The sequence below is a fragment of the Pagrus major genome, chromosome 8 (genome assembly GCF_040436345.1).
Source record: "Pagrus major chromosome 8, Pma_NU_1.0".
Lineage (NCBI taxonomy): Eukaryota > Metazoa > Chordata > Actinopteri > Spariformes > Sparidae > Pagrus > Pagrus major.
The window spans coordinates 8,122,703-8,142,043 of NC_133222.1; the positions used below are offsets into that span (position 1 = coordinate 8,122,703).

Genomic DNA, 19,341 nt, shown 5'->3' on the forward strand with positions numbered 1-19,341 from the left:
AGATACACAGCTGAACACCAGAAGTGGATGACTGAAGATGAAAACGAATAAGAGGACTTCTGTAAGGTTGGGCTAAGCTTATAACCTCAACATTGTTATGAATACCAAGCAGCCTGTAAAAGTCACATGGGCTGCACTGGATAGAGTAATTGAGTTTGGTTCTCTCCTCAAGTGACGACTCACCCCTTACACAATCATGCACACATCCTGACACTACAGCTTATCTGTGATATAGCGGATACCTGAGGCATGAGTAATAACATAAGGGAAGACACAAACAGTGATACAGACAGTGAATGACAGGTAATATAGTATGTGATATGGCACACTAAACACACACATACACAAACCCACACACACACAAACAGAGACACACAATCCAGACATATCCAGACAAAGCAGATCCACACACACACACACATGCACACTTTGAAGCCATCTATCAGACAGTAAAGCTCTCTGCTAGCTTAGACAGCATTACTGCTAATAGACATTTAGCCTATGCCTCCTCAGCAGCACAGGTAATTAACAGCATAAGAATTACAGGGAGGTGCAAGTGAGGAGGAGACATGCTAAAGCAAACCTGCAGACAAGTGACAAACACACAACAGTAGCTCACTTGGCAGGCTGGCAGCAATTCACAGTCCAATCTCTGCAAACAGCTAGTCAGGCTCTTGGCGCCTCACTGATTTATCAGTGGCAGGGCTTAGGAGTCCAAGTGTGGGTAAGGAGAGAGTTCATAGCGTTTAAATTAACCTGGCTGATTATTGTGACTAATGTTCCGCATTTTTAAAATTATTATTAGTAACTAGTAACTTAAGTTATTAAATAAATATCAAGTACAATATTTGCCTCCAAAATATAGTGTCCTGAAAGTATAGAGTAGCACAAAGAATGGAAATACTCAAGTGAAGTATAAATACCTCAAAATTAGGGCTGCACAATTAATTGAAATATGATCAAAATCACAGTATGGCCAAGTTCAATATCCTAATTGCAAGAACCTGCAATTTCATGACGTACTGCGGTGCTGCAGAGATGCCCTGGCCTAGAAAAAATGTTTTCCAGATGTAAGAAAACATATTTGTTTGGTATAGACCACAACAAATGTCAAATCATTATTTTTACTGTGAAAATTCCTTTATCACTAACCATGAATCATATTGCAATTGCAATATCTATCCAAATAATGCAATATGATTTTTTGTCCATATTGTGCAGCCCTAATCAAAACTTTTACTTAAGTTCAGCACTTGAGTGAGTTGTATTTCATTGCATTCAATCAGTGGTAATTCTACATTTTGACAGCAAGATTTTTACATTTACTGCAAATGTATATTGGTTTAAAAAAAAAAAAATAAATAAATAATATATATATATATATATATATATATATATATATATATATATATGTATATATACATATATATATATATATATATATATATATATATATATATACATATATATATATATATACATACATATATATATATATATATATATAAATATACGTACATATATATACATATATACATATATATATATATATAATATGAGGTGTCTCTTTATTAATGTAGTTCTTCACATAAACATCAGCATGGAAGAGCAACACTATTACACAACTTAATACCTCATTTGCTCTTTAACCTATACCAATCTAGCCTCAGGGAGTGATGACCATATGATTGACATATATTTTCACTCGCTGTGTTTTTGGTGGTTAGCTTCGATCTTTACGGTCTGGTCAATAGGTATGTCGGCCTTCTGGCACACAGTTCTCTGCCAATGAGGCGTTGCACCATAAACAAACCACAGAGGAGACTCTATCAAAGGTAGGAAGGAGGGGATGAGGAAGAGTAAAATGGAGAACGACACTTCTGGGATCAAACAGCTGGTCAATGTTACAAGTCAGTGACAGAAATGAGATCCAACCTTTCAGAGGCGAGCCAGCAGGAACTTAAATAAAAACCTCAAGAGGACTCCCTTGACCACACTGCTGTTAAATGATCAGTGAAGATATGAAATAGCTCAGTTGAGTGTGTAATACTGAAATAATGCCTTGATATTTAAAAAACACGACTGTTTGCCCTGCTTATAAGTTATGATCATCCCTTCAAGAAATCCTGTTTTTTTGCAAATGAGTGGAGGACCTGATTGTGTCTTAGTTCACCAGGAAACTAAGAATAACACTGTAACTCTCTGTGGTCCTATTAACAACGCACTGGCCTACTGTACATCCGCCCAGCGAAGAGAAGCAAGGACAGAGAGAAAGAGAAACAGAGCGAAAGACAGCAGTATCATGATTTATATGACAGTGGTTTGTTAATAACATCCCTTCTTCCGGATTTTTGTCAGGCTATCTATCTTGCTAATATTACTGCCAAACTATAAAAATACCACTCGTTACATTGTGTATATTATGTGGTAACAGACTTTCTCACTAACAACTTGTCCTCAAGTACCTGTAAAACTCTTTATATAATACAAAGATTACTGTAAAGTTTTAATTCAACTCTCTTTTTGTTTATTTCCTTGTTTTTTCCTTATTGATGGCCAAAAGGATGAAGAATGAGTGGAAGAGAGGATTGATGGATGAAATATGCTGTAGCTGTAGTTGGAGATTTAGAAGGCGACAGAGCCAGGGTAAGGCAGGTAAAGGCGGGTAAGGAGCTAGGTGAGAAAAGAAGGTATGGGGAGGAGTGGAAAGTCAGAGAGATGAGAGAGAGAGAGTGGAAGAGGAGCAGAAAGAAGTACCAATTTGAGAGAGAGGATCAGTTCTGGCAGAGTAATCAAATCAGAAAGTCAGCAGACCTATCCTCGACTCTCCCCTCCATTTTCTCCTCTCAATTCCCTTCTCTTTACTGTCATCTCCTGTCTCGTCGTTCCTGAGCTCCCTTCTCACTTTCCTGTCTCCCTCTCATCCTCCTGAGTTTCTCTGTCAATCTTTCTATTCTCTGCTTGCTCTCCTTCTCCTGTTCCAGGGCAATTACCTTCTTTTTTCTATTGGGTAATGGTCAGACCAAAAAGGGGGCTAAGGGAGGTTGGGAAGAGTGGACAGAGCTTCTTAATGCTTTGGACTTTGAAGCCATAAACCCATGAGTAGGGTCTCATGAATGACGAAAGTGAGGTGAAAGTTACTTTGCAGAGAGGGCCACACAATTTATTAAAAATTCAAATGTATTTTCATGTGTGACACTACTATACTCCCACAACCAAATTTAACCCTGGGTATAGAACGGAAAGCAGTGCAGATCTAAATTTGAAAAGTGTAGGGGCTTTCAAAGGCAAAGGAGGGAGAGACTGACGTATTGTGGATACTGCTGCTGCTGCCGTTGGCCATTACTGCAGAGAGGCCTGCTGAGAGGATTGAAGACTGAAAGTAGGGTGAGGGGGGCACCCTGCTGCTTCGTTTTTCCAAGACGTTTAGAGGATAAGCTGGAGCCTTGACAATTACACAGACAGATAGTTGATGTTCTTTGTTAGATGATTCTGGCATTGCTCAGACAATCTGGGAGGGCAGTGGGGATGGGTAATGACAAATGAGCAGTGATGCATGAGTTTAGGTGAAGTAAGCATTTCTGTTTCAGACATCATTAGGACTCAAATCTGTATTTGAATGTAGAGCTTCTACAGGGAGAGTAAATTAGGGCTGGGTCCGTTGCATGAACACTCCTGTGTGTGTGTGTGTGTGTGTGTGTGTGTGTGTGTGTGTGGGAGTGAGTGTGGAGAGATCAGGTGAGCATCAAGAAAGCGCAAAGTCACCTACTGCTGACCAAATTTCTCTTGGTCAGCAGTAAGTGAGTCCCGCAGGACGCCAGACATCACTTCTCCCTCGCCTTGAGGAAATGAGAGTCTGCAAAGACAGAGCAGGAAGAAAGAGAACGAAGAACAAAAGGGAGGGAGGTAGAGAGGAGGAGAGAATCACCTGTACAAGGAGCTCCAGCTTCCTGTCATCCAGGAGATGGACCTGACATCGCCTCCCCTCTGTCATCTGAGAGAAAGAGACAAACAGACAAAGGATGCTTGTAAATATTCTTGTTTATAAAGCGATTACGGGTATAACATGTTAGACCGACACAGATTAGAAGCAGACTTCTGTATGTGTACACTGTTGCCAATCATGTGAGAAAGTCACTTAAATTTCCAAACAACAAACAAGATGGTGATGCATCCCCACATCAATTAGTATGACAGACATGTGCTATGTGGGAAGCTTGGTGTGTGCCTGCGTGTTTGTTGTCTCAGTGTAGTCTTAACAAGGTTAGCTGAGCTAACTACACAATGGGCCAACAGAGACAACGTCCTGCTCTGCTCTCTTCCTCACTGACATTTCTAGCATTCCTCCTTGAGCAGGAAATCCATTATCCATCAGTGGACTGCAGTGACCACAATGAGGGAAGCTGCCTGCTGACAATGTTCACTCGAGTGTTTGTCTGTGTTGTTGATACAAGGCTTGCTGAATAGTGCTGAAAAATACTGAACAAAAAAAAAAAAAAAAAGATAATATCCGTCTGCCAAGTTCAGGCGTAAACACTGAAGCAGGTGCAATGATGAAACAGTCAACTGTGGGAAATAGGCGCCGCATACACACAAGTTAGACCACACATTTCACATGATAGACAAAGCCAAGCCACTTCTCCAGACCTGTCTGAAAGTTTGCCACTGCATGATAAAATTCAAGCAAATTTGCAAAACAAAGGTTTAAACATTCAGTGCAGGGATGTACCAACTGTGCCAGAGTATTCACTATGTTTGTGTGTGTGTTTGTGTGTGCTGGTGTTTTCTGCACATGTGGAGTTTCTCTGCAATTTAACAGGAAGAGGGGACCCTGAGGAACACAAACACCCCCCTGGCTCCTCCTACGCTTCCCTCACATCTGGGAGATGGGGAAGGAGACTAGGAGGTAAGGGGGGTGGTGTATGTGTGTGTGTGGGGGTGTGTGTGGAGGGGTAAGAAATGTTGTAAGAAGAGTAAAGAGTATGTGCAAAACACATCCTCATTGTCTAAGATTTGATGAGAACTTCAAAAACATTGATGCCATAAACATGAGCACAGGCGGAACCAGTTTTAACTCTGCACCGCAAGGATCATATTGGCCACCTGAGGCTCTTGAAATCTGGTAAGGGTGTGTCCACAACATGGGTATAACGAACACCTACTTTCTCACCACTCATGCCAGCTTGCATTGAGGTGGCAGGTTGGAGGTGAGAGTTTAGCAGAGAGCCGAGGACACCAGAGAAAGAGAGGGAGATGAGTGACAGGGTTGTGTCTCAACCCTCATCATCCCCACGTGAACTCTGCTGAATGACTACTGGTGTATCTTTGTGTGTGTGTGTGTTGGTTCTCGCTACTTTGAAGGGTTCGGTTTACCCTCCCACTCGCCATTGATGTCCTGTGGTTTGAGGGCTTAGATTGGGTGCACCTGTGCACACAGTGACACACACCCACACCATTTCCATAGTTGTCTATTGTTTTCGTCTCCTACCCTCCTGTCTAGGAGTTTCATTACCTATCCAAAACTTTCCATGTTTATACTGTATATAGTGATTTTAATTACTACCATGACTACTGAGCAGTAGGTCGGTGCGGAAACATGATTCCTTGTGACAAAATATCTGGGTTATATAACATCATCGAGATGTCAAGTGTATCAAAAGTTGGTGCAAAGTTATTAGACTGTATGCAAACAAATATGTGATTTCCGAAAACATTTTGCTGGTTAAACAAATCTTATTTCTCCATTGTTGAGCCTGGATATATGAGGACAAGACTTAGGTAGACTGGCCAAACATTTTTAGTGTAGCATCTCGTCTGCAATATGTTAAGCTGCAATGCAGACAGTGTATACACACACACACTCTCACTGGCACTCTTGCATGGGGCACCTGGGAATAGCACAGACCCTAACGTCAAGGTAACAAATCACTGCCTGGAGGCTAAAATTAGGCAGCACAATCTGGCAGAGACAGATGCTTATTGGTTTAAGTCATAAAATTCAGTTTGTGGTATTGGACACATGCTACTCAGCTTCTATCCACCATGAAACCAAATGTAATAAAGTGTCTATATATAGCTTCTTGTCATTAAAGAGGACAGTTTAGCCTTAATCTTTTTTTTAACAGTGCATATATTTACTTAGCTCTGATGTTGTCAACATTACTTAGCTAACATAGGCTAACAACACATGTGCTACTAGCTCCATCACCCTGTCCTGGTGTGTGATTCATGCTGTATGTAATCAAGCAACATTTCTGACCCCTTACTAGTCAGGCTTGAATTGGCTATCGTACATCCTCAGGCCTGACTCAGGAGATGAAAATGAACAATGTAGTGAGCTATAAAGCAGCCATGTTCAAAACGTGTCCTTATTTCCCTGGGAGCTGGCACCCATAATTAAAGAGGCACACAAACACACAGTTGACAGTGATGCCTGGTCAGTGCTGGCGATGTTATCATTAGTTTGTTACCTTGCAAACAGACGCTCACTGCGAGGCTCCCACACACACACAACAAAAAAAAAAAACCGGCACCAAGAGGAGGTGAAAAAAAAATACAAATAAAAAAATTAATCCCAGAAAGAAACGAGCCGTGTTACAGCTAGAAAATCGTCAAAAAACACCCCTTTTCCCGGCCGGCCTAGGGGAGGAGGCACATCAGCATCCATGTTACTGACCATTTAGTTTAACGTTAATTACAAGCGACGCAGCTCTCTGTATTTTCCCAGTGTCCTCTGAACGCCACAGAGCCGCCACATCTCGTATCTACGCCATTCAAGCTACAAGATAACTCGGCGCTAATTAACGGAGCGTTTTTTTTTTCTCTTCCCGAGGCTGGCTGGCTGGCTTCACCTCCCTCCCTCCGAAAAGCAGAGGAGAGCTTCTCACGGTGCTGCTAGTCCCAGTCGACCAACCACCACCACCACCGCCGCCGCCGCCGCCACTCCGCCTCTCTCTCTCTCTCTCTCTCTCTCCCCCCCTCCTCTATCGCTACCGGCACCGTGCACACACGGTGAGTGAACGTGCGGGTCGCAGGAGACCGCACCACCGGTCAGCAAACCGAGGGGGACGACCGGAAGAGACGAAGGTATTCCAGGCTGCCTTCACTTGCCAGCCCTGTTTCTCGCTGTCATCCGAGTTGCTTCGAAAAACACGGGAATAATGGAGGCAAGATGTGGGGGCGGGGAGAGGAGGAGATGAGGGGAAATTTTCTGCAGCAGCTCTCACAGCCATGAGAAACTGCAGACCTCTCTCTCTCTCCCTCTCTCTCTCCGTGCGTGTGTGTGTGTGTGTGTGCGTGCTTACAAACCCAAACAGACATCTGTGTCTGCAGAGCACAACACACCAATATAGTCTGCCTTTAAAACAAGTGATGCACTGCTGATACACAACACTATGCAAATGTGTGAATCAGCTGTACTTTCACAAATGCATTCTCTCTCTCTCTCTCTCTCTCTCTCTCTGTGGGTGGGTGGGTTGGGGTCTGCCTTAAAAAACTCATATCCTCACATGACTTTTTACCTGACAATAAATGCCAAGCCTATATACCATGTGCACTTTGATAGATTTCCATAGCTCTTAAATGGGTACAAGGCTCTGCACAAAAAAAAAAAAAAAAGCAGGAGTTTCAGTTAGATCTCTTGGCTCCCTCCAGCTCGTCTCTTCCTGTATGCACTTTTAAAACACAGATCGCCTTGCTCGCAGGTTTGGCTTGCTTGAATGATTTCTGGCCTTCAGTCCGCTGCAGCCGTTTGGACTGACTCTCATATTTTTTTTTGAGTTTTTTTTTTTTTTTTAGTACGACCTAAATTGGGCACTTGTGTTCATCTTACACAGCTGGAGCAGCAGCCGTTGAAACCACAAGTTGTTAACATAACAAAATCAGTCCAGTTTTTGGTACCATAAATAGATAACTAACGTGTGCTACGAAGGCAGGGCGAAGCCTATACTGTCAATAAAGTCTTTGAATGACGCGGCATGCATAGACTAGTCTGTTTTCTATTACTGTATTACAACATGAGCAATCCCTGTGTTATGAAAACAGAGTGAGGCCAGATGTTGCACATGTATAGTGTGCATACATAACTGTATGTAGTATGCCGTCAGCATCAGGGATTCCTGACCGTTTGTTTGTCTTTTTAGATAGTCTGTGTCATAAATAGCTTGTCTGAGCCAAATGCACTTGCACCATCTCTTAAATCTGCAGGATTTATCAGAAATACACAGACTTTAAGCAATACAAACATTTAATGTGCTTGGCTCGAGCGGTTGTGTAACTACCATAGCTTATGCTGAGAGTCCAAAATTCAGCTTGGTTTGCTGAATGCAGTATGTCACATGAGAAAAGAGGAGGTGTATCCTTTCCCCTCCTGCTGGATTTTTCTGTTTCTGGATATTTTTGGCCTGTTCCAGACACCGGAAACTGGCCTGTCCAACTTAAACATCTCCAGATGACTCTTTCTTTGGCTTTAATACACACACCCGTCCCTCCTTGGCTGTCTCCGGTCAAATTCATATCTCCCTTTATTGGTAGCTTCCTCAGTTTGCTATCACAAGGGTCCTGTTGTTTGACCAACGCAAGGGAGGGGGAGTGAAGGGGACAATGCATGGTAGTGGAGGAATGGGGATAAAACTGACAAAGATAGAAGAGAAAAGCAAAAATAATTACAGTAGGAAAATCCTGAACATTTAAACTACAAGAACGATTGTTCCTGTTTGTAATGGATGAGTGGCTCCGGAGAAGCAGAATAAGAGGGGGAGGAAAAGGAAGGAAGAAAGGAAGCAAGGCAGGAAGGAACAATATCAAGCAGCTGTGATTTAGTGAACCTATCTGTCCACTGCTCATTCCCCTTTAACTTCCACATACATGGTTACCTTTCAGTGACCTACAGAGAGCGTTGCCAAGAAGCACAAGGTGAGAAACACTTGAAGGTGTGACATATCTGGGCCCTGACAGAGCCTTGTTATGGAGCCAGTGGGCTTCTATTCTGGGCAGAGGTGTGGTTGTAATGAGGTGCTGATCTGGTGTATTTCTATGGGGCAGGGGTCCAAAGGGGAAAGATCTGGATGGGTGAGGTGGGTTTTAACAGGCAGTGGGGTATTAGAGTCAGGTTTTAGGGTCGAGCAGGGGAGCAGGGTTGATGGTCTGCGCTGGAAAAGGTAACCTATATTGGTGGAATGTGATATAAACAGCGCTGAACGGTTAATTGAAGCAAGATGGAGAATCTCTTTAACCCTGGCTGTGGGACGCTGCGGTAGGCAGTCAAGACTGACACACACACGCAGTCCATGCTCCTCGCTCTGTCTGTCTTTGTCTGCCTCTCCCATATTTATAGAGACTAAACAAACACACACTCTTAAACACGTCACTTTGAGAGCGAGCCTGCTTTGACACAAGCAGTCCTATGATGATTTATGATGCTGAGATCATTATGGCTGAAGAGGCTTTATGACTCGTCATCAGTTTTAATGTAACACTATCTGCGTATGGTGCAGATTAGATTACAACACGAGATTCAGCAAAACATACTTGAGCCCTCCGTACCCTACAGTTTCAGTTGAATGGGTTATTGAAAACCTGATGGAAAAATAATAGCAGGGCCAAATCCCGTCTTCTTCTCTGTCCAGTGCTTCTTGTAGTGGCAGACGGAGCAGGGAGGGTCAGGGAAAGGCAGCCAGGAATGTCTAGAGAAACGACTGACCGGGAGAGATCTGTTTTGTTTGTTCAAGTGTGTGTGTGTGTGTCTGCGAGCTCCACCCTCCCTGCCCGTGAGTGACTTTCTTTGGGACTGAAATGTGGTTCCAGTTAGGGCGTTTTTTAAAATCAGAAACACACTGGCACTTCAAACAAGCTGGAGATATTTCTGTAGCCAACTCTGCTTTGTTCTCATTTTACTACCAAGCTCCATTCCCAGACTTTACCAAAATTGTTTCTCATTGTTTCAGGAGATGTTTCCCCACATTTCTACTCAACCTTCACTAGAACTGACAGATGGCGATGTTTATGAGTTTAAAATACTACATAGGCACTTTCACTGGGAACACTGCCCCGAGGTGTCTCAGTAGACACAATGAAGACATCAGGAATAATGCTTTTTATGTTATATTGCATGTGATTCGAACTTTAGTTGTCACAAAAAAGTCCACAAAAATCTGTCTTTGCCTCAGTTCAACTTCACCATATCCCTGATGAATTGTAAAGATAGTCTCTTTTCTCATGCTTTCTCAGAACACGTACAAAAATTGCTTCTATAAATAGGTATGTCAGGATTCTTGCAGCTCCCTAAAATGTTAATTAAAATAAAATCAAGGAGATAAAGGACATAAATTTACTGTAAATTTGCTGTTGCTACTAAATTTGCACATGGTGCATTTAAGTCTGATTGGAAAATTGTCATGCACTGTAGTAGTAGCGTGTTTTTGTTGGATTAACTTATATTAGACAATAAAAGACTCCTCCATTCATAGGGGGTTGTGGCAAAAGACTTTCAGGCTAGGGACCATGGGGGTGAAAGTCACTGAATCCCATATGAAATGTAAAAAGCGGCAGCAGCAACCATTGAGCCTATTCTAATGCCTGCATTGTTTGCGTGTGTAAAACTTCCTCTGACTCCCTCTCAACTTCTCAACAGCTGGCATTCAGCATCTATTTGTCACTGCCAGAAACACAACGGGCTGAGGTGCTTCTTCACATAGTGAGCAGGCACCATTCATTCAAGTCTCATGACATACATTGGGACTCTTTCCTATTAAAAGTAATCAGTCTTAAAAGTCTTAAAAGGTCTTTAGAAAGGATGGCATTTGACTTGTATGAATGCAACAGAGGTAGCTTGTCATATATTCATTGACAAAACATAACATTAAAGGTTGTCTAAATAATATGCAAAATTTGAGCCAGTGGTTTTTTGCACTTTGCAGAAGCGACAGAGTGACGACAACAGGCAAAGATAACACTGGAAGGCATGAGGAAAACCATTTTGTATTGCTGTGGTAAATTTGAATATGCCTTGGAGTCATAACACAGACAGCCTCACCTTGTTCTAGATACATTCCTGATAGTATAACATTCTTCTTTTCATTCTTTTCCATTGAGAGGTCACATTGTCTGATGCCTGATATAAAAAATACTTTATTGGGGATTATCCAGCATAACTGTCATTACTGTAACAGTGTGAAGTGTCATCTTGTGCTGTAAAGTGAGTCTATTTCGTGGCTGCCATCTAGGAACACAGTCATACAAAAGACTGCTAATGGATCCTTCTAATCTCTGTTTAGCAACTCATTTCATGTCCAGACACTTCTTAATAATTTGTCTCCTTATCTTTCTCTCCCTAAATTAATTCACAATGTACTCTGTTTTTTATTATGTGGCAAAAAAAAAAACCCTGTTTTTAAATACATGTATACGTGCGCACATTCACTCATATGTAGCCTGAAGTTATATTTAATACAGAAACTTCTAAAACGGGACCACACCAAACGTTCCCCTTGCTAACCCCCAGTACATAAAAGCCTTTCATGGGCACAGTGTGATAAAAACAAGTCACTTCTTGCATGCTACCAGCAATTTGAATGTATTTGCACTTGATGCTGACCTCTACATTTCCTTTTGCCTTTTTATGGGGATGAGCTGTATTCAAAATAGCCAAAATGGGTAGTTCTGCTTTGCCTATTTTCCAAAGAAAGGACAAGCCGCCTTTCGTCCCTGGCCTATGATTCCCCTTCTTTCAGTCTGGTCAGCTTTGCCCTTTGCTGACACTGTTAGAACATTCCTTAAATTCCAGTCCAAAGAGAGCACTCGGTGGATAAAGCCATCATAAACACAACGCTCGTGTGTCTGTGTGTATTATCTCGGTGTGTGTGGGCCATACATCTGCTCTGTTTTGAATGAAATGGATCAGAGGTGATTCAGTAACTAAAGCAGCTTCTGAGGAGAGACAGAGCAGGACGAAGTGATAGGGGCGAGAGGGGGAGCCAGAGCGCCGACTGCCTAACAAGAAGAGCAGAGCAGTTCAGGACCAAATCGGCACGAGTGATGTCATGTCTTTGGGACTTTTATCTCAATGAAACACAGTCTAACAGATCATGGGGGTTGATCTGCAAGGATCTGGGTTGTCAGTGTGCCTGTGTGTGTGTCTGCGAGTCATTCCTAAGGGAAGGATCTTTTACCCCTACACCTCCTCTCTTCATCTATAATTTACACAGTGAGAAATCACCGTAGACCTGAGTGACCCTGTGTTCACTGATACTGCTGGCAGTGCATGCAGAAAGACAAAGTGACGTAGAGTCGGGTGTTAGGTTCTGCACTGCTAATAGTGTCCTATATATATATTTATCGAGTGTGTATGTGTGTGTGTCTTTTAGAAACCCATTGAACCTTGATTGATGAGTTTTCATTCCTGACCTTTCTTTATCTCTCTGTTGCTTCTTCTCTGTCTCTTTGAGTTTCTCATAAACAAACACACACACAGACACACACCGAAACACACACACACACAGCTTGTGGCCTAAACTCAAGGGCACTGTGTACTGCAGAGCGGTTGAACTCCAGTGGCCTCTATCCCCTGTCCGGTGACTGGATAGAATACCAAACGCTCTAATCGTTTAGCATGCTGAATATTAAACAGTCCTGTCTGCAAACTGCTGTGTGTGTGTGTGTGTGTGTGTTGCAGTCCTAATGTATTCTACTTGCCTCCAGAGACCAGAACAGCGGGGGAGAGGAGAAAGGGGGTTTGGGCAAAAAAGCACCCAAATCCTCTCTGTTCTTTGCTAATTTTGCTCGTGTGTGTGTGTGTCCTTCAGGGGCTCCAAAGACCCTCCAGGCTAATTAGGGAGATGCAGAGTGACATCGTTCAAGGCACCGGCTTTACAGGAGCTTGGTGAGCTTCCATTCATGTAATAAGTCTTCGGTTTTAGAGGCACTGAGTGGCACGGACACAGCCTGCGCTGTCAAACACACACATGCACACAGAGGCGCACACCCACATGAACGTCTGACCATGCCTCACTCCCCCATGCTCTCCAACCTAAGATGCAAACAAAAGTTGTCATGACAACTTTCCAGGAGATCTAGCACGCACCCCGCCAGAAATGTAGGGCACTTAGAGGAGGAGGAGGCACTGTAAGACAACGTTAAGACACTGTAAGAGGCAAAGGGATGACCCAGGGGTATAAGCTTCAAGGAAAAATGCAAGAATGCAAGATAGGTTTCCCTAAAAAAAAAAAATAAGTGATTGAATCCAGCTGACAGTAGAATCGTGATCCCTGGATGGAAAAGACAAGGGAATCCTTCCTTCCATAAAGACAACCCCCCCCCACCACCTTCACCACTTCCTCATCATACCTCCTCTTGATCTGCCTTAGGCTATACTGGCTCAGGTGACGTAAGAGGGCTTCTGTGCAAGAACCGTATAGGGATAGGTATATAGAGGAGAAACACATACACACACTCCGACAGTAGGGAAGTGAGGCACGAGATTCACATGGAAAGAGTCTGAAAAGGGTAAAGCAGAAAGGAAGGACAGAGAGTGGGAATAAGATGGAGGTGAGGTAGGCAGACAAATAGAGGCAACATAATAAAGGAAACAGAAGAAACGGAGAGAGAGGAGGAGATGATACAGCCTCAGACCTTCCTCTCATCTTCCCCCGGGATCCAGTCTGAGGTATTCTAATGACAAATAGAGGTGTGAAAAAGAGCTATATGCCCCTCCACGGGCGCTGTCCTGCAGCCAGTCTGCTCTGCCTCCACTGTGCACCACAGTCGGGATTTATCCCTCCATAGCTTTGGCTCAATGTGACTGTGCTCCATTACTACACACTTGATTCCTCTGAGCCAGGGTAATGAAAAATGACCCAGCTCATCTGCAGGGAGAGCCCTTTGGCAAGTTTGTGTGGTCTGTGTGTGTGTGTGTGTGTGTGTGCAATTCCTCTTGTCCAAAGGGAATCCCGTCATTGTAAAGGTATTGAATGTCTTCCATTTGGCCATTTTGCCTCGGGGTGAGCCAGAATCCGAAGGTAGGAGGTGGAAAGCTTTTGCTCAATAAATAAAAACACCTGATCAATCATGTGCCACAGTTACACATGACAGCTGGGTCCATTTTTTAGCTTTAGTGGTTGAATTATTTGTCAAAAGCTTGTTTATGGTCCGTAAAAAATATCTTGAAATTCACACACACACACACACACACACACACACACACACACACACACACACACAAATACAAAAGAAAAAAAGCAGGCAAGAGAGAGTTGTAGAGCCTTTCTGAGTGTGCGCACGTCTTTCTGCAGTTTTGTGTGTCCAATGTATGCATACATAATTGAGCCTACAGGTGTAGATACTTGAGAGAGACAGAGACTTTGATGGCATTTACGGTATTAAAGAACCGATTGTAAAAATTTAATGAGAGCCAATATTTAGTCCTCAAGCTTTAACATTTATCTCACAATGATGACTGATATGACTTATTAAACATAGTTCAGTGGCTGGCCATGCCTCCCTAAAGGACCATGGGAAATCAGTGACTAAGCTCTCGTCACATTTTCCACTCTGATTCAGCACTAACATGACTGTATCTTCACGGCTCTAGTTCTAAACTATGAAGTTTGAATGTTTTGGTTTGGAGGAAATTATATTTCCTCACTTGTCTCTAAAAGTCAAGACACACACAAAACTTTAAACATTGTTCGGTAAACACATGTGGACACAATGTTAGAGGATATAATATCCATGCAAACAGGGGATCTGAGAGTCCCAGAGAGGGATTTCCTCAGATATTCACCAGATTCCCCTAGTAATCCTCCGGGATTACCATTCTATACTAAGGCCCTAACCTCTGAATTTAAAACATTATAAGCCCGTATATCCCCATCACTAATGCCACACTTAAACCACCATCACTTCACCCTATAGAAGAAGGCCACCTCCAAAAACCTTATCTCAGGTCTGCTTTGGCCACCCAGATGTGACGCTGGCCCCAACTCAGACACACTTAGAGGATTTAGAGGGATATAAACCAGATTTATCAAGTAGGCCCCTCAACCATAGCCCAATAACACCAACAGGCTAGCCAGTGCGTTTTATCGTTTTTAACATCTAAATAGTCTCCAACATGGCAACTGATATCTGGAAAAATGTTTATATTTGGGTTTTATATGAAATCCCAAACGCTATCAGTAAGGCTTGTTTCATTTGATCATTTTTGTGTGTCATGCAACACTAATATGTGATTCCCCTGGCAGCATTGCTGGAAATGTATAAATACCAGGAGACTGCTGTTGGTGTCCCATGTGGACAGTTATTTAAACTTACATATATTACTTAGTTTACTTCATAAACCTAAACCTAATAAACATAAACCTAATCTCTTCCTAAACCTAGCCAAGTAGTTTTGGTACTTAAACCTAACCAAACAGCAATCGTTTCACAACGTTTAACACGTGAGGAAGAAGGTCCAATATGCCTGTCGCTGGTACTTATCATATATGTAATTCTGGCTGCCAGTCATCAACCTATTCGGTTACTTAGTTTCGAGAATGTGTTAATTGAATCAGAGAAAGACAAGGTCTTTGGGATGCCTGTGTGGTACGCCTGTGTGGAAGTGAGTGTGTGAGCATGTGAACGTCTGTAATTAATCAAGTGAGCACCCATGTCCTGTCAAATAGTGTGCCAGATTCTCACATTACCAGAGAAATTAGATTCTGGCATAGCTAAGAAGCTTATGGTGCACTAAATGACATGGCACATAAGGGAGGAGGGGTGTCACGCTTTAAATGTTTAAATGTGACAAGACTGCAAATCACCAAGAGACTCTTCAAACGCATTTATATCAACAAAATATGAATGACAGATACAATTTTGATCATGAATTATGATTTAGATGAGTGGTGGGAAAATTGTTTCCCATGGTTGAACTGTTGATGAATTCCTACAGGAACCCTTTACTTAAGTTCATCACCAGGCCTTGCCCCCTCTTCCTTTTTCTCTTTCACACACACATTTACACTCACACAGTGGGTATTTGATAAACCTGGGAATGGAGCAGTGGAAATGTTTTCCAGACGAACTATGCAAATAAGACCTTATCCCCAGGGAGACACTGTAAACGGCTTCAACCACCAACAGAATCTGCACAGGGGTGTTTGTGTGTGTGAGTGTGTTCGCCTATGCAAGGGTATCAAACACAAACATGCCTACGGCTAGTTGCAAACAAATTAGAAAATTACAAAAAAAAAATAAATAAACAAAGCGCTGGAAAATTTTGAGACAATGTCCGTTCTGGCCTTCTCCCCCCTCCCATCGCCAAACATCTCTGTGTCGGTTCTGGGAAAGGATTTTTCTCACATGCAGATCCTGACTTTGGCATTGAGAACAAAGATGGCTGCCAGACAGGGATAGTGATCAAAATTCCTCAGTAGGATGTCACAAGTTCAACCTCTATCCTCTGTCCAATAATTACTTGGCTGGAAAACAGGGAAAAAAAAGGAATGAGGCAGGGAATTAGCAAGGACACGCAGATTTCCCTTTTCTGGATATTTGCCTGCCTGTCATAAGTCTATTTATTGACATCTGGAAAATGAGAACAAGTGGACGATAAATTGAACATGAGAGTGAAAGAGACTTAACAAACTGAACCGAGTATAGTCATGTCCTGATTCAGGGGAGCTGCTGGCAATGACAGTGGACTGTGCTTCCAAGAAATCCACTTGCTTGAAACAGCATGGATTGAGTGAGCGCCCACAGCTTATCAGACCACGAACAAAAGAAGTAACTGAACAGGCTCAAATGAACCAACCGTAGACAGAGGGAGGATTGTGTATCCTGGTTATTTTAGAGTTGTGCTGCTGTTGTGTCTCTGCTTCGTATCATAAAGGGCTGGGACTCATCAGTGGGAAAGGAATATGATCAGTGACAGAGCTATTCTCACAGGAAACGGGACCAGATGAGTTCAGTGGGAGTAAACCGGCCTGGATTTCACTCCTAAATATGATGCAGCGGCACAGCACACAAGCTAACAGAGCAGCGAATGAATGAATATGTATGACAGATGTGTGACATAATACGAGATTTTAAATATGTATAGAACTTTTCAGTGGAATCTCGCTGTTAGTAAACAGCTTCTTAGTTTAGTTGACATCTAGGAGAAGCAGCTTCCTGACAGCTTCTGTTATTAGCAGGCACTGTAACAGGAAATAAACTTGCCGTATCTAGGATGTTTATCTTGTCAAGCCTGAAGCAATCTACAGGGATGTTAAACACACGGCAGATGAGTTTTGCTCCACAAACTGTCACTTCACATTCCTCAGAACAAAATGACTGCTTGTAGTAAGTCTTCAGTGGTGATTTAAGGTAAATGAGACTTTTTTTGCAACTCAGGGGAAGTGCAAGCACCTGTGTTTGCTATAGTCCTTACCCCTGCTTCTTCCCCATGCAGGATATCCTGCCTGTGAGATGGGGTTGTAAGAAAGGGGGGCTGGTGGGAGGAAAATGAGAGGAGAAAAGATACAATGCGCATAGATGAATTCCAACCCAATCGCCACAATAACCCTCAATGTACTTTTCTGCAAACCATGGATATGTTTTTGGTTCAGATATGGTTTTATGTTGTGACAATGCTGTGCTTATGGTTTGGTTTCGTTGAGTTGCTACTGACACAGCTAGAAAATGTTCTGACAATCCTTGTTGTTAAATTAATTGTTAAAAATATCCAGTGGTTTCAAGCTCACAAATGTTGAAACTCTGGCTTGGCTGCCGTTCCCATTCCCATGAAAATACTAATATACATGTAATTTGGACGTGAAAGAACATGCATTGTAGAGATATTGATATGATAAGTGTGACACGTATGAAATTGAACGTATCCTTGGTTAGCAGAAATACAAAATGGCAACATTTTACTCTGGCGACTGGGCTGTGAAATCAATGTGAAAGGAATGCAACATGAGAAATGACAAACAATTACCCTGAGCCACTGTCTAACAGCATAGCAGAGCATGGCCCTCACACGCCTGTCGGTACTAACCCTATTTAAAGGGTCATACCACCAGAGGAAAATGTGTGACTGGAAGCTGTTGAGTCAATAATAGCTAGCCTGATGTATGAAAGTGTGAACACGCGGCTGCGTTCTCTCACGAGAGACATAAGAGCATGTCTGTGTGAGCAAACAACATTTCATAAATGTTACAGCCTGCTGCTTAATGTTACGCCTCATTCACACAGGGTTCTGCTTCACACAACATGCAAAGCACCTTGAGCGTAACATCATCACCTTGACATATGTGCCAAACACTGGGGTGTGGAAAAATATCTGGGCTGGTGTCCTGATTGACTATGTAGGACCGCTGGTGATGGATGTTTTTTTCAGCCAGACTTGAGAAGACAGTAGAGAGTTAAATAAGAGATGAAGAAGTAATTTAAGTAGAAAAAAGAGCAAGTGTCAGAGAGGAAAAAAGAGACGCGGGGGAACAGGTTTCAGTCAGAGCAGTGGAGCAGAAATCATATCAGGATGAAAGAAGAAGGTGGAAAAGGAGTGAAGACAGGTTGATTAAATATAAAGATACAGTTAAGTCCTCTCTCTGTGTCTCGCTCTCTCTCCATTGTGTCTGCCAGTCGTGCGAGGCTGGGTATCTCATTAACAGTATTAGAGGAAGCCGAGCAGGGAGGCAGTGTAGTGAGCCAGGGATATCCCCGTCCTGCAGCATGACACACTGACCCCTCCTTCCCTGCTTTTGCAACTCCCCTCCTTTATTAAGAACTCCACATTGGACCGTACCACCCCGTCCAGGTCGGGGGGACAAATTGCCTGCAGCTCATCAAAGCACATGTCCAGAGGATGTTTGGGGAAAGTGTTAAACGACCTCTGTTTGAGAAGCGTTTTAGTGACATTTTTAAACCAGGAGGGGGTGTTAGGGACGGGTTTGTCTTATAGAGGTGTGGTATATTATTTCAGTTTCCTCTGATTGTGTTGCCCTCCCTCAGGATGCTTAAACTTAATGACACATCTGAAGACAAAAGTTAGAATAACAATCCAGCTTATTCCCCTCTTGAGAGTTAAAAGAGAATTAGAGCAGAAAGACAGGAAAAGACACATGGCGTGTGTTTATGCCTGTGTGCATGTATATGTATTTAAGTGACTCCATTTATACTGTATGGTTTTATGCTATACACCACAGTATGGCCTTGTTATTTAGTAACAGGCTGGGTGAGTTTCTCTGTGAGCCTGTTGGGTTTGTCCTCGTGGTGCCAGCTGCATACAGGGCAGGTGAGACGCTTGGGGAATACTAATGGCTCCATGAAAGCCCCGAGTACCGATTCAGACATGGTGAAGTGAATACTGATCGACCATTT

The 19,341-nt window shown here is 42.8% G+C and overlaps 1 protein-coding gene across 7 annotated transcripts in view; it reads right to left on the bottom strand.

Annotated features, from left to right (window-relative positions):
• Window positions 1-19,341, bottom strand: part of frmd4a (FERM domain containing 4A) — a 71,010-nt gene that overhangs the window by 30,171 nt on the left and 21,498 nt on the right. For all 7 annotated transcript variants that reach the window (XM_073471668.1, XM_073471663.1, XM_073471664.1 and 4 more), the window contains exon 2: window positions 3,929-3,994. In XM_073471668.1, coding sequence (XP_073327769.1) covers window positions 3,929-3,994 — 66 coding nt within the window. The remainder of the gene's footprint in view (window positions 1-3,928; window positions 3,995-19,341) is intronic.